Source organism: Penaeus monodon, chromosome 38 (assembly GCF_015228065.2).
Source record: "Penaeus monodon isolate SGIC_2016 chromosome 38, NSTDA_Pmon_1, whole genome shotgun sequence".
Lineage (NCBI taxonomy): Eukaryota > Metazoa > Arthropoda > Malacostraca > Decapoda > Penaeidae > Penaeus > Penaeus monodon.
The window spans coordinates 8,813,835-8,830,157 of record NC_051423.1 but is presented as its reverse complement, the minus strand read 5'-3'; the positions used below and the strand labels follow the sequence as shown (position 1 = coordinate 8,830,157).

At 43.1% G+C, this 16,323-nt stretch overlaps 1 protein-coding gene across 2 annotated transcripts in view; it reads right to left on the bottom strand.

Moving 5' to 3' along the window:
- Positions 1-3,226: 3,226 nt before the first annotated feature.
- LOC119596583 (Down syndrome cell adhesion molecule-like protein Dscam2) overlaps positions 3,227-16,323 on the bottom strand; it is a 20,780-nt gene continuing 7,683 nt past the window's right edge. The window contains exons 12-23 of one of the 2 annotated variants that reach the window (XM_037945892.1): positions 15,329-15,473; positions 14,654-14,784; positions 14,062-14,179; positions 13,472-13,590; positions 12,251-12,445; positions 11,658-11,804; positions 10,957-11,106; positions 10,262-10,420; positions 9,265-9,452; positions 6,879-7,011; positions 5,139-5,229; positions 3,227-4,933 (exon numbers count right to left, since the gene is read on the bottom strand). In XM_037945892.1, coding sequence (XP_037801820.1) covers positions 4,927-4,933; positions 5,139-5,229; positions 6,879-7,011; positions 9,265-9,452; positions 10,262-10,420; positions 10,957-11,106; positions 11,658-11,804; positions 12,251-12,445; positions 13,472-13,590; positions 14,062-14,179; positions 14,654-14,784; positions 15,329-15,473 — 1,583 coding nt within the window. In that variant the 3' untranslated portion in view covers positions 3,227-4,926. The remainder of the gene's footprint in view (positions 4,934-5,138; positions 5,230-6,878; positions 7,012-9,264; positions 9,453-10,261; positions 10,421-10,956; positions 11,107-11,657; positions 11,805-12,250; positions 12,446-13,471; positions 13,591-14,061; positions 14,180-14,653; positions 14,785-15,328; positions 15,474-16,323) is intronic. The other variant, XM_037945893.1, reaches the window with a different exon arrangement.

Here is a 16,323-nt window from a genome sequence, read left to right as displayed (position 1 = left end):
GGGGCTAACGCCGACGGGGGCGCATGGCCGCATCCACCCTTCGCTTCCAGCCACGAGGATCCCTCGAGGCGAGTCTCCAGGCAGGCACACGGCCCATCTCTAATTCCTCGCGACAGGTCTCGTCGAGCTGCCCAAGCCATGATCTCCTAGGACGTCCCACAGGTCTCCTCCACCCAGGGTTGTCTCGCAGAGAGACAACCTGATGGGCAGGGTCGTCCATAGGGAGGCGAGCTAGGTGGCCATATAGCCTGAGTTGGCGATCCCGGATTATGCAAGTAACAGGTCCCATGCCAGTCTCACGGTGTAACCGCCGGTTGGACACGTGGTCCTGCCAACTGTACCCCATGATCCGGCGAAGGGACTTGTCACAAAAGGCATCAAGGCGAGACTCCAAGGCACTGGATAGCGTCCAGGTTTCGCTTCCATAGAGCAAAACTGGAAGTATCAAGGCCTTGAAGACACGCAGCTTGGTCCTTCTGCATAGGTACCGACATCTCCAAACGCTCTTGTTGATCGAGTTCATGGCTCCTGTTGCCAGACCTATCCGTCTACTGACTTCCTGGTCTGACAACCCAGAGATATGGACTACGCTACCAAGGTATGTAAAACTTTCTGTGACTTCAACGTCCCCGCCGCAAGCATGGATCGACTGAACGGGTTCCCCTAACAGGCCCCCAAAGTCCTGAATCTTGGTCTTGGTCCAGGAGACCTCTAGGCCTAGGGGCTTCGCCTCATTGCTGAATGCATCAAGAGCCGCCACAAGTGACTCCAAGGACTCAGATAGGATGGCAACATCGTCGGCAAAGTCAAGGTCCGAGACCTTAATATTGCCTAGTGTTGCTCCGCACTGACTTTGACTAGTAGCTCTGCCCATTATCCAGTCCATACAAGTGTTGAAAAGTGTGGGTGCAAGGACACAGCCTTGCCTCACCCCTGAATTAACATACATACATACTTTACATGTTCCTGGTTCAAGAAACGATGCAATTATGCTTTGGCCAAAATCCACAAGAAGAAATGTCCTTTTCGACCTCTTCTCTCTGCAGTTATTTATATCATTCCAAAATACTTGGTATCCAAATCAAAATGTTCAACTTCTAATAGATAATTTCTTTCGCAGACAATACTCGAATTCTCCTTGATGCTAGACTATTAAAATATCACATACGTTTATTTTCAGCTTCCCTTTCTAGAAACGATTCTATTGATAATCTGAACGAAAGAGTTTAGAAAACTGGATGCAGCGACAATAGACATTTTGTTAATTTTTAGTACAATGTGGTGTAACTATGGTAGCCCTATACGGTTGACCCTAGTTCATATCTTTGTCGTATTTTAAGGAAATCTTTTGCTTTTCATGGAGACTGACAGACAAACACCTCTCTAGTATAAACCTATACATTCAGCAAGCACAATAATGTCTCGCACTCTCTATTAACAACTTTTCAAACAGCCTCATCCATAAAACAGCGACAAAATAGCATGCTATTTTTTCACTGTAGCTGGGATTGTTTACAATTTGGGTACCAGGAATCACATGAGCACCCTCACACATATTACACTAATTTAAATCAGTAATCACAATTTATATTTACACGGATTTTCTTTGCTTTATTTATCAATAAGAACTGTCTAATATGTAGAATAGTCTGACGGAAAAAGTTGAGAGGGCTTTTAGCCAGATTTCTTCAAAATACGAAATAAAATAATCTACGGTAGTGCCTAAAGAGTTACCATCTGAATGTCAGTCTGAATTCGGGACAGCATTTCTGTTCCATCTGGAGAGCAGGTGGTAAAATTTCACGGATATTTCGGCTCGAAGCATGATGAATAGACAGGGAAAGGACACTCTCCCTTCCTAAATGATAACATGAAGAAATATGACGATTATCTTGTACTTTTTCTTTATAGGAAGCTTACATTCTCTAGTCACATTTCGCAGTAGATGTGAAACCAATTCATTCCAAACTCTAGTAATGACAACCTATACAATTTCTAAGAATGAAACAACTTTTAATGAGGAAATGGACTTCATAAAGAGCACTTGAAGGATATGTGACTTTGCTAATCATCATGCGCTGAACAGTGTCGTAGAGTAAGTGCTTCCCTTCCATCCACCGAGAAGCCAAAACTACGATAAAACATATATATGTACATGTTTTTTTTTCTTTTTTCTTGATTTGTAATTGTGAAAATCATTGGCTGGTTCTTTCTACTAATCCACTTTGATATATCAACAATGCCTTATCCATGAAATACTGAGATACTACAGTGACTTTCTTCGCTTTTCCTGTTCAAGGCGGTGAATCCACAGTCATCGGTCTATTCCCTACAATCACACAATTTCATTCTATATATAGGGCAGACTAAAGTATCTTAAAGTCTTCGATATTTTGGAGGAATTAAGAGACCAAGTTAGATGCAGATTTTATTGATCATAGGAAGAAAACCAGTACGAACGGTCGTTTTCCAAAGCTTTATACAAAATAAGACAACTAGAAACATATACGACATTTTTTTCGTCTAAAAGATATCACATATACATTCGCATTTATGCATATGGTATGCACATAAAAGTTTATACATAGTGAATGTAGATATAAATACCGGTATATATACAGGATGTGGATATATGGAAGAAATTACTGTGTGTGTACGTGTTTTGTGTGTGTGTGTGTGTGTGTGTGTGTGTGTGTGTGTGTGTGTGTGTGTGTGTGTGTGTGTGTGTGTGTGTGTGTGTGTGTGTGTGTGAGTTTACTGGAAGAAGAAAGAAGGGAATAGCTGACACTGCGATGTTCTCGTCAATCGGCAAGAAGGGCGTCAGAGTGCCTGGCTGATTCCAAACCCTCAGTCTGCCAACGAAGATCTTTGCGCCTCCTTCCCAAGGCGGCGCCGGAAGCAAGGGCAAAGACGGGCAATTTTCACGTACTTATTCATTTATTGAATATTAACTTATTTACAGGGGCAGAGGGCTTGGAACAGACCAGTGCTTTCTAACTCACTACATATATGTATATATATATGTATATATATATATATAATATATATATATATATATATATATATATATATATATATATATATATGTATGTCTATATATACGTATACATAAGTAGACATATATCATATAACATATATATACGTATATATATACACATATACATATACATACATATATACAAATATACACACACATATATACATATACATATACACACACCCAGAAAGTCGTACACGCATAAATATATACACAGATATATACACAGAAGCATATACATAAAATCTTTTTTTTATTTACAAATATATCCGTAAAATAGTTATATCTAATCTGTCATAAACTATACAACAGTAATGAAGTATAAGAACGTAACCGTTTCTGACACTTTGGCGAAGGGAAAACACTGCAAACATTCACAGCCGTTAAAAAAAACTTTCAGTAATTGATCCATTTCAGTAACAATTATATACTTTTATCTACAGTTATTTTCTCGTCTTCTTTCGCATCACCACAACTTTTTTCAGGAACTCATCGTGGTGATTAATCACCTTTTTAGAGATCAAATTGTATTGTTTTTTTGTATATAGATTTTCCCGCGTCACAAAAACCATAACACACGACAAAGGCGCAACGGGATGCGTCCCCACTTCTCTTTCTCTCTTTCTCCATATTCTCGTCACCAAGAGAAATTATTGTAATTTATTTCACACTTATTACACCCTAGGTTTATAGGAATGAAAAATCCAAAAGAAAGGAAAAAATATGTCACGTTTTCTATATTTCTTTAACTTTTCAGGTTTTAAAATCTTAATTCATTCTTTTTTCAGACAATAACATTCATAAAATCGTCAATGTCACTACACACACACAGACAAGCTGACGTTTATCACAAAATGATGCTACACAAGAATTACATTTAATATATAACATCTAGAACAGATGTAATATTCTAAATTACTTTTGAGGTCATCAAGAAGTAGTAAAAATCTTAAAAGAAGCAGAAGAAGAAGAAGAAGAAGAAGATGAAATTATCTTATACGCCACACAGTTCAGACACAGCTGTTTCTGCAAACGTTGGCACATCACAATTTTTTTAAAAAGTCATCACCGTCATCACATTTTACTTGGAGTATTAAAAAACTCATTATTGGCACCGTTTCCAAAAAAAGGGAGAAAAAATATATATGACTATACATATGACGCAACATGTATATATACTTAGTCTGCAACATCTATTGAGTAGAAAACTTACAAAGCACAGTCACTATCCTAGAGCATTTGAAAAGTAGAAAAACCGTAAATAGTCACGCTTTTTCTGACCAAATAAATGTATAAAACTAGAACCAATCATGCCAGCTTTAAAAAGGCAAGATATAATGCGCTGAAAGGTAGTCTTTAGAAAAGGTGAACAAGTATAAGACGAAGCGTAGCAACCAGATGAACATGTACAGTGTAATAGGTTCTGTCTGGCGTGAGGGTTGCGATGGATGTTAATGAGGGTGTATGCCTGTTAATCAGATTGATAAAAAGTTTATTTCATTTTTCCAGGTTCCAGGAAAAAAAAAGAAAAAAATGAAGGGGGAATGAGAGTAAAGGTTTCATTAAGCAAATTTTTTTCTCGACATTTCCAAGGTTGATTTGACAAGGTTTCATGAGGTACAAGACATTTAATGTTCTGATTGTGGTGAAAGCAAAAGATGAGAATTAAAAAAAAAGTTGTTAGATTATTAGATATCACGCAACATAAAGACATGATATTTTGATTCCTTTGTTTATTTTTCATTTTCTTAAACAAGTTAGGGCGATGACACAATGGAGTTGGTTTTCTAAGGAGATTTCTTCGGTCTTAAGTAATCTTCTTCGGGAGCCGGGGAAGAAACCGAAGGGGTTGGGGGGTGCTGATTACTCCTCTGTTGCGCGGTACCCAATCACTGCCTGGATGGGGGAGAAAGGGGAAAATAGTAATAACTTGAAATCATGTCTCTTTGTGTCTCTTTCTTTCCCTTTCTTTCCTCGTTCCTTTCTTCCCTAACTCTCTTCCTTCCCCTCCCCCCTTCCACCATCCCTTCCTCCCTCCTTCCTTCCTTTCCTCCCTTCCACCCTCCCTCCCTCCCTCCCTCCCTCCCTCTCCCTTCATTACCTTGGATGTCGGGCTGGCCGTAGCGTGTGCTGGTGAAGGTGCTGGGGAAGAGGGCGTCGTAGCTTAGGGGAACCTGACATTGCGGGGGATCCTGTGGGAGAAGGAGAGCGAGTAGTAGAATCATCCTGCGGGAGAGGAACGTGAAAAGAGCAATAACAATTACAAAAAAAAAAAAAAAGTCTTATTTATTTGTTAGGAGAACGAAAAGTTGAATGGTCCTGCGAGAGGAACAATTGCCCTGTTTAATTGTTCGGTTTTAGATAAATGAGCGATTTCTTTGGGTTTGTCTTTATATGAATAAATGCGAATTTTGGAATCTATTGATTGTAAAATTTTGTTTTAGGTTTTGCAATATGCTCGTATGCGGGCAAATTGCTAATTTTCCGTCCATATTGTTTTTATACTTGTGAATAATCCATAGTTTGTTAATTGTTGTGTAAATGACTGATCGATAAAATCATATGTAATGCATAAAAACCTAATATTCAGCCTTTCCAGTGTGCGATATACTAAGTAAAGAACTGTGCTACATTCTCCCTATATGCAGGTTCTTATGATATAGAAAATAAGCAGAAATTTTATGATGTTTATCAATTTACAGAAAGTATCATTTAATAAAAAATTGACTTTGAAATGAAACCATTGAAATAATATGAGTCATTCTACGCTACACTGTCATTGCAAAAATTAATTGGAGTATAAAGAGTGTACGAGCTAAATAAATGAACAAACAGGAAGTAAAGAATTCAAATATGGCTTAAGACACAATGATATTCAGTGATATCATGTTTAGAGGGATATTAAGAACGATGGAGAGAAATACGATGTATATTGCGCAGACTTCGAATGCGAATTAATGCATGAGAAGATAGAATAAAGTGAAGATAAACCATTTGGAATAAAGGGAAGAAAAATGAGACAGGGTGAACCAAAATACATGTTGATGTGGACGAAAGTGGATCCCTTAAAGAGAGAAACGCCAAGAATGATAGACGTAATGAAAAGAAACGAAATAACGACATAAACTATAACGAAGAAATATATATATATAGAGAGAGAACCAGAATTTCAAAAAGACGAAAAGAAAGAACGGGACAATAATCGCATAATTAAGCGTAAAATACGGAGGGAAGTAAAAGAGAAAAGGAGGGAGGGAAATAGGGAACGAAGGCAAAGTAGGTTGATCCAGAAAATAAAGCAAAGGGATCCATTATGACAACTGAACGAAAATCAAAATGGAAATAGACGATGATAAGCAGAATCAGACTAAACATAAGAAAGGATTAGCAGATTCAAATAAATCCTGAAACAAAATAAAAGCTTAGATAAAAACAATAAATTTGGTGAGTGAATCATACTGTACGATCCCTTGTATGACCACTTCAATATTGCTCTTAACATTACTGGTTAGATTAAAATAATCCTAGAACAGTCATCTACTAAAAAAAAAGACTAAACAAAAATAATGCAAAATATACAAGAACGACCTTCTCCCCCCAAAAAAAAAATACATAATTATCCCCACTCACGTACACCCTCCCCCCTCCCACCACACAAAAAAAAACAAACAAACAAAAAAACAGATATCCCACAAACATCCCCCCCCAAATAATAATAATAATAACAATAATAACAACAACAATTATAATAATAATAATAAAATAACTAAATAAAAAATCAAAGAATAAAATGACACCAAGAATGCAGATGCGACACCATGTGGTTGAGCGACAAACCTACTGGTCCTCAGATGGCGCTGCCGGCGGTGGTGGGGGGGGACCCTGGCCTCGGCGTCCAACACACTGCCGTAGTCCTCAGTCTCGGATCCTTCGTAGGGGAATCCTCCGCGGGACTGCCTGGACTCCCTCTCGCTCTGGGGGGGAGAACGGGGGACACGGAGGTGAATGGCGGGGGTGGAGGAGACAGGGACAGTGCTCACGAGATTGCTGAGACGGGGAGGGAAGGGAGGAGGGAGGGAGGGAGGGAGGGAGGGAGGGAGGGAGGGAGGGAGGGAGGGAGGGAGGGGAGGGAGGAGAGGGGAGGGAGGGAGGGAAGGAGGGAGGAGAGGGGAGGGAGGGAGGGAGCGAGGAAGGAAGGGGGAAGGGGGGGTGAAGGAGGGAGGGAAGTAGAAGGGGAGATAGGGAAGGCGAAGGAGGGAGAGGGTGGAGAGGGAGAGGGGATAGAGAGGAAGGGAGAGGGAGGGCGGGAGAGGGAGGACGGGAGAGGGAGAGGGAGAGAGAGGAAGGGAGAGGAAGGACGGGAGAGGGAGAGGGGGTAGAGAGGGAGAGGGAGAGGGAGAGGGGAGGGGAGGGGAAGGGAAGTGAGAGGGGAGAAGAATAAGGCGAGGAGGAGGAAAAGTGAAATGGAGGAGAAGGTGAGATAGGGTTAGAGATAGATAGATAGCTAGATAGGTAGAGTGCGTGAGAGAGAAGGGGAGCAGGAGAGAGAGAGAGAGAGAGAGAGAGAGAGAGAGAGAGAGAGAGAGAGAGAGAGAGAGAGAGAGAGAGAGAGAGAGAGAGAGAGAGAGAGAGAGAGAGAGGAGATAGATAGATAGATAAATAGATAGAGAGAAATAGGTGTATATTTACATTTAGTTATGTAGAGAAACAGATAGATATATAAACAGATAATCAGATAGATAGAGAAGAACAAATATACAGATAGATAAGTAGACAGACAGACAGAGATGAATAGATATGGAGATGAATAGACAGACAGATAGATAGAGAAAAAGAGAAGTGAGGAAGCCATGACACTGAATGGAGTTGGGAGATACGATAGCCGATTTTTTTTATATGATGATGTTTTGGTTTCGTTGTCTGAAAAGTGCCAATTATAATATTAATCTTTTGTGTACATATTTGGAAACAGACATCCAGAAACACTTTGATACAAAGACATTAAGATTTTGATAAGAATCTATAGCACAGGAGGGAGAAAAGCAATATATCGTAATTTGATATGGAGAGGTAAGTAGGGAAAATGTTTACACTAGCACGGTACTGTATCTAAAGCCTTCTAATACACGGAGAGAAAAAATCTGAAGTAAAATGTATTAGCTCGAGAATTTAATCTAACACGTAAGGATAAAACAACTACCTGATATAACACGTGAGCAGAGTGAAAAGAGAATGATTGTCAGTTGTATATGCGAGGGTGACCAATAAGCTATTTAGCCACTGATAAGATCCATTGATCAGGTAAAAGTGCTATGACCAAACAGATAAGTAACGGGTAAGGTCTAAGTCAAATGCTAGGGTCACAGGAGATAAAAGGGTTAAAAAGGGTACACGTGCCAGGGCCGAACGAACAGGTACAGCAAAGGGCCAGGTATGTGCCGGAGGGTGGTGGAGGGAACGGGACAACAGTGACGTCACCCAAGTGAGCACGGCACACTCGCTCGTTCTGGTGCACAAGTGACGTCACACGAGAAAATCTTCATTGTTTGTTCTGTGATTTTACTTCAAGTCTTTAAGGTCGCTTTTCCCAATGATTGAGACAAGTTGGCATTATCGCATGGAATCTGGAAGGGAGTTATGATGGCGTTTTGTCAGGAGGAGAAGCGCCATGCGAGTTTATCGGTCAGACGGCAATGAAGTGTTCGTAGTGTATGAAAACCACGGACTACTGCCTTTGAACAGCATAAGAACAAGCGTCGCAACTACATTAAGCTTGAATGAAAAAGGTCCACGCTTCGACGCTGTACACAGTGAAAAACTGCCAGTTTCCCATTGACATTACTATTTTAACATGATTCTGCTTTGCACATTGGTCTCGGTCGGAACCCGAGCGGTTTAGCGTCAGCCTTGCAATCTCAGAGACGGCGATTGAGCCCTGGCCACTCCGGTGATCTTCCAGAGAGGTTTCCCGCCATGGAGGCTGAGTAAGAGCTTTCCCCAGCACGCTCTCCGCTCGGATGGTCGGCAGTGAATACCTGGCTGTCCCCGGGGCTGGCACGCTCCGAGGCCTCGTGGCTGCGTCCCTCGGGGGGACCGGGCTCCGCCGAGGGCTCAGCCCCGAGCGAATCCGTGATGAGCGCCGTGGCCACCCGCTTAATGGCGTGGGCGCCCATCCGTACTCTTTTCTCTGCAAAAGAGAGGGACAGGGGCGTCAACGACCGACTTACTAAGTTGGGCGAGTCCACGTCATGCAGCGACGGCGCTTGGTAGACCAGGGCCGTGAAGCCGTTCTGTCCCCGGGAGTGCGGGCGCGAGTGCGTGGGCGGCGAGGGCGGCGCGGGCGGCGGGGGACTGCCTCCGCCCAGCTGGAACGTGGCTGTGGCGTACGGGTAGATGTCTTCCTCACTGTACTCGCCTGTGTAGTGGTTATAAGGGTTACTCGGAGGCCAGGCGGGGGGTACGTCAAGGTGTCCTCTGGGGGTGAGAGCTAAGGGGGAGTAAGTGGGCTGTAGTCTCCTTATCAAGATGGGGTCAACCTGTCCTTTGGGGGTTGCTAGCTGACTATAAAGAGGTTCAAGTGTTTACTTTTCTTCGTGTGGGATTATGTTGTGGAAATTAACCTATGGATTTCGATGGATTATTTCACCTAAGTTATGTTCTTCCCCCCATGTAGTTTGATGGTCTATATTAATACTTGTCCATCTTTATACAAATATACGCAAACATCTATATGTCTGTAAGTATAAATGGGTATAAATACAGGACTTACATGCATGAATTTCACACACACACTGACACACACACACACACACACACACACACACACACACACACACACACACACACATATATACCTTTTCTCACACACACACATAAGCACAACATACTGATAGATTTGAAAGAAAGTTTCATTAGGAGAAAAAAAAATATATCTTACTTTCATTAATCAGACAGGGGCAATGACGTCATCAGCAGGCCACAGTGACGTTATCGTTAAGTTTTGGCAACAGAGTTACGTCATCACGTTTCCCAATGACATCATCCCTCGGGACACACATTTCACAATGACGTCATCCCTCGGGACACGCGTTTCACAATGCCGTCATCACCAAGGACATACTCCTCCAAATGACGTCATTACTCGGGACTCGCGTTTCACAATGACGTCACCACTCAGGACACACGTTTCCCAATGCCGTCACCACTCGGGACGCCATCACTTACCGTTATGGTCCCTGAGTTCGGGCGTGGACTGCGGGGGGGCGGGGGGTGGCCTCCGGACGGTGGTGTAAACGTCCTCCCTCGCCTGCATGGCCGTCTTCTCCTCTCCTGACGAAGAAACGCCTTCAGGAACCTCCTTCTGGCGCGGGGTATTGGTAGGACCTACGGCAGAGAATTCATTAGATGTGGAAAAAATACGTATTTTTTATTGCTCTTAAATAAAAAAAATACTTACTCTTTATAACTCTTAAATGGAAAAAAACTGCTATTCGTTAAAATGCACAAAAACATGACCACCTAAATAGAAAAAATCATTATATTCTACATCAAATCCTGCGATTAGGCAGTTATTCATTGTTCTGAATTCCTTATCATTGACTGATAATAGAGTAGACAAAGTCCAAATCAACAATACACCATCTTATAATCAATCACCTTTCCCTCTATCTTCTATTACAAAAAAGAAAAGAAATAAAAGTCAAATCACACTCATCTATCCTCTCATATTAAAAAACTCATCCTTTATAACATCACAACCACCTTATTTTACATTACCTACATTTCATCCAATCAAACCCAGCCCCTCCACTTTATAAAATCATAATTTCCTTAGTTTCTATGACTGTTCAAACCGTCCTTACAACCCATGTGCTTCATCTATCTATCTATTCTTATCCCCCGCCACGCATCTCCCTTACGTCTCCTGAGGCAGACGCAGACGGTGGTGACGGTGAGCAGCAGCGCCAGTGCGGACACGGCGGCGGGAACCAGCACTCGGGGGTCGCGCCACACGGGGGAGGTGGGGGCGGCTCCCCCCCACACTCCTCCCCCTGCGCTCACGCCCATGCCTGAAAAGGGGCGTGGTAATTGCTTTCTGCTCCTTTTTTTGTCTTTTTGTTTTGGGTTCTGTTTTTTCTTTCTTTTGTCTTTTTAAAATCATTATTGTTTTTTATTATCGGATTCTGTGTTCTATGTTTATTTCTTATTTATCTATTTATTTCTATGTTGTCATTGTTATTTTATTTTTGTCTGTATATATATCACGAAATACATCATAAGGCTTCAAAAGTAAAGTAGAAGAAGAAAAGGAAAAGGAAAAATAAAATAAAAATAGAAATAAGAAAAAGAAGTAGTAGAAGTAGAAGAAAAAGAAGAGGAAAAGAAGAAGAAGAAGAAGAAGGAGAAACGAAGAAGAAGAAAAAGAAGACGAAGAAGAAGAAGAAGAAGAAGAAGAAGAAGAAGAAGAAGAAATGAAGAAGAAGAAGAAGAAGAAGAAGAAGAAGAAGAAGAAGAAATAAGAAGAAGAAGAAGAAGAAGAAGAAATGAAGAAGAAGAAGAAGAAGAAGAAGAAGAAGAAGAAGAAGAAGAAGACGAAGAAGAAGAAGAGTCCCCAACGCACCTGTGCCTCCGCGGCCGGGCGTGATGACCTTGTAGTGGGCGGGGGTGGCGCCCGCGGAGTTGAAGGCGGTGACTCGCAGCTCGTAGCGCTCGCCCGCGTCCAGCCCGCCCACCGCGTACGTGCGGCTCGGGGGAATCTCGCTGCCCACTGCGAATAGTGGGCGGGGTTAGGAGGTGGGCGGGTGGGGTAGGGAGGTTTTCTTTTTGGGGGGGTCGTGTTGGTCTGTCTTTCTGCTTGTTTGTTTGTCTGTCTGTCTACATCTTTCCCTTGCTCTTCACTCTTTATCTTTCCCTCCCCTCCTCTCTCTCTCTCTCTCTCTCTCTCTCTCTCTCTCTCTCTCTCTCTCTCTGTCTGCCTATCTGTCTGATTGTCTGTCTGTCTGTCTGTATCTCTCTCTCTCTCTCTCTCTCTCTCTCTCTCTCTCCAAACACTCTTTATCTATCCCCCTTTCTCCCTCTCATCCTCATCCTCCTTCCTTCACTCTCTCCCCCCTCTCCCACCCCCTCCTCTTCCTCCCTCCCCTTCCGTATTCCTCTCCCACCCCCTCCTTCCACCCCCTCCTCCTCCTCCTCCCCACCGACCCCAACACTCACCCGTGGTCCAGTGCGCCATGCCAGCCAGACGGTACTGCACGGAGTAGTGTGAGATGGGGCAGCCTCCGTCACTCCACTGGGCCAAGTACAGCGTGGCTTGAGAACTGTTGCTCGTCACGAACTGGAACTGAGGGGGAGCCTCGGGCGGTCGTCCCTTCGTGCGGGCTTCCACGGTCGACGACGCTGTGCTGGTGCCTGGTGGGGGAGGTGGGGGGGAGATGGGGGGAGGAAGGTGGGGGAAGGAAGGTGGGGGGGAAATGGGGAAAAAGGAAAGTGGGGGAAAGGAAAGTGGGGAAAGGAAGGAGGTTGGGAAGGGAGGGAGGGTGGGAGGAGGAGGAGGAGGAGGAGGAGGAGGAGGAGGAGGAGGAGGAGGAGGAAGGGGAAGGGAGGAAGGAAAGGAGGGAGGAGGAGGGTTGAAAGTAGTGGCGAGAGGAGGAGGATCGAGGGGAGAGGGAGAGAAAAAAAGAGAAAAAGGAGGAGGTGGAGCAGGAGAAGGAGAGTAGGTGGGTGAGTGGATGGAATAAGGAATGGGGGAAGAGATGACGGGAGAGAGAAGGGAGGAGAGGGAGAAGGAGAAGGATGAAGTCAACGACGATGAGGAGGATAATAGAGAAACGAAGAAGAAGAGAGTTATTGATGAATAGGAAGATTGAACTTTATTTTGTTCGCGATTGAAAAGTTTTTTTTTTATCAGTATTATCATCATTGGTAATACTATTATTGTTATAATAATAATAATGATAATAATAATAATAATAATAATAATAATAATAATAATAATAATTATCATTATTATTATTATCATCATCATTATTACTATTAACATTATTATCATTATTTATCATTATCATTATCATTATTGTTATTATTATTTATCACCTTCATTATTACTATTAACAATATCATCATTATTTATCATTATCATTATCATTATTGTTATTATTATTATCATTCTTCTTATTATTATAATCATTATCATCATTTTTATTATCATCATTATCAGCCATATCACACTCATCATCAGTACCATATTCCCCTAACTGTTTATCCCTGCAAAGATAGTCATCAAAAATTCCTGATTCCCAAATATTTCCCGTCAATTCCCACGCCTAAAAACAAATCCCTCTAATTCGCACCACAAACCAGTCACTATTCGCACCACAAACCAGTCACTATTCGCACCACAAACCAGTCACTATTCGCACCCCACAAACTGCTTACCGATATGATTATGCGCCGTGAGATAGAAGTGGTGGAGGGTGCCGCAGCGGAGGCCCTTGGCGGTGTAGGCGCGGTGGGACCCTTCCACTTCCGCCGTCATCCACTCTCCACCGGCGGATCTGCGAAAAGTGGATGATAATGATAAAAAAATAGAAAGTTTGGTTGTTGATAATGGGTGGTTGAAGAGAAAGGGGGGTGAGGATTTTTCACCAGAAAGGAAGTAAGCGTGAAGTAAAAGGCTTAGAGGGAATAAGAATAACGAGGAGGAAGTAGAATTACGAGAAAGAAGCAGAATAACTAGATAGAAGCGAATTACTGGAGAAAAGTGAATGTCGAAAATACTAAATACTAAAAAGTAATAAAACACCAAAAGAGGCAAACTAACTCGAATAGGCAGATCCATAATAAACAAATAGGTGTTTATGTGTTGTTGAAGTCCTCCCTCTCCCCCCCTTAAAAAAAATAAAATAAAAGAAAAAATGCTGAACACCCACAAGACTCCCCCCCCTCCTCAATGGTCCAAGATTCCGCCCACGCTAACGCCCACGCCCACGCCTGCGCCCACGCCCACGCCTGCGCTCACGCCCTACCTGTAGTGCAAGGTGGCGCCCTGGAGGGAAGCGCCGCCCGTGTCCTCCACACTCCACTGCACCCGGATGGAGGAGGCCGTCGTCTCGGTCACGTGCAGGGAGGGCGCTGAAGGAGGCACTGCAGAAGGACCACCGAGATGAAGGTAATGGCGTTATGAAAGATGTTACTCATGTTTTTTTTTATGACTTTCTTTGCGTTTATTTGTTTTCTGTTTTGTAGTGTATGATGTGTATGAATATGTCTGAGAGGTAGGATGCATTGTGGTTTAGAGCTTATATCTCTAGGTTAGAGGTTGTTGATCAGGGGAATAGCCTACATACGTAATGGGATATATAAAAAAAGAAAGTCTCTATAACTCTATTTGTCTATCTATTGATTTGGTCGCGCATATACACCTACTGAACACACACACACACACACACACACACACACACACACACACACACACACACACACACACACACACACACACACACCCACACACACACACCCACACACCTATACCCCCCCCACACACCCACACCTACCCCACCCCCACCTCCCTCCCCACCACCCCCACCCCACAAACACAAACGAACAACCAAATCTAACCAAGGACGGTGAGATTATAAGTAACGGAGTCGACGCCGTGGTGGTTGGAGGCGGTGCACGTGTACTGGCCGCTGTCGCTCCTCTGGATATCGGTGAGGGTCAGGGTGCCGTCTGGCTGCACCGTGAACCTGCTGGGGGTAGTGTGTTGGTAAGTTCCTCGCTTGTGGTGTTCCTTTTTACTTAGTCTTCTTCGGTGTTTTTCTTATGTTAGAGAGATTATTGTTGGTGTTGTTGTTTTTATTGTTGTTGTTGTTGTTTTGTTATTATTATTATTATTATTATTATTATTTTTGTTGTTGTTGTTGTTGTTGTTTTGTTGTTGTTGTTGTTATGATTATTATTATTAATGTTATTATTATTATTGTTGTTATTGTTGTTGTTGTTATTGCGGTTGTTGTTGTTGTTATTGTCGTTGTTGCTGCTGCTGTTGTTATTGCTTTTATCAATATCTTAATTATCATTCTGTTATTATTATCATCATCTTCATTACTATCATCATCATTATGAGTATCATTGTTCTTTTTCTTCTTATCATTATTATCAAAATTCTTCTTATCATCATTATCATCATTATATATTCTTTTCTGATTCTGAATCAACAATCATTACCGTGATTTAATACAATTACCGTGATCTCCATTCAAATCAAGAGCGTCAATTGCATGACCAACTCACCTGGAGTGCGAGTCAGGAATGTGGAGTGTCTCGTGGCTCCAGGTAAGCACGGGTTCAGGGACACCCACGGCGCCGCAGGGCAGGCTCACGTCCTCCTTCCACGCCGCCGTCAGGTTCCCGCCCACCGCCCATATGCCCGCGCCCACTGTGAGGGTGGGAGCGGATGGGGAGGTGGGAATGGGGAAGGGGTGGGGGTGGAGGTGGGGGTGGGGGAAGAGGTGGAGGTGAGGGTGGAGGTGGGGATGGGGGGAAGAGGTGGAGGTGGGAATAGGGAAGGGATGGGGGTGGAGGGGGTGGATATGGGGAAGGGGTAGAGGTGCAAGTAGAGGTGGAGGTGGGGATGGGGGAAGATGTGGAGGTGGAAGTGGGCATGAGGGTGGAAATGGAGGTGGAGATGAAGGCGGGGAATAGTGGAGTTGAAAATGGGGGTCGAGAGGGGACGGGGATGGGAAGGGGGTGGAAGTGGAGGTGAGAGCGGGAGAGGAGGCAGAAGTGGAGACGGAGTGGAGGAAGAAACGGTGGAGAAGGGGTGGAGGAGAAAGTGGAGACAGGGTGGAGGAGAAAGTGGAGACAGGGCGGAAGAGGAGAAGGTGGAGGAGAAGGTGGTAGTAGGGAGGAGATGGAAGTAGAAGTGGATGGGGATGGGGGTGGAGGTGGGAAGGGGTGAAGGGAGACAAAATAGTGGTGAAAATACGGGTGACTATATATTTTGTTTGTTTATGTCTATGAATTGTAAAGTATCCTTTTACTTTAGGTCCGTGGGCTGCAATTTGTATTCTATTTGGCAATATGTTCATAATGGGGTTGCTAGTACTTTCGTCCCTCAGTTACAGGTCATGAATTCTATCGGAATTGAGATTTATGATAATTCAGCTTTTTATTAGCCATAAACTGTTTTTTTTTTACCAATGTTAGAGTTGAATTTCATGTTATTATTACGCTGGACGAACTTCAATGACACTGAATATACACTATAACCGTTTAGCCGAAGAAGG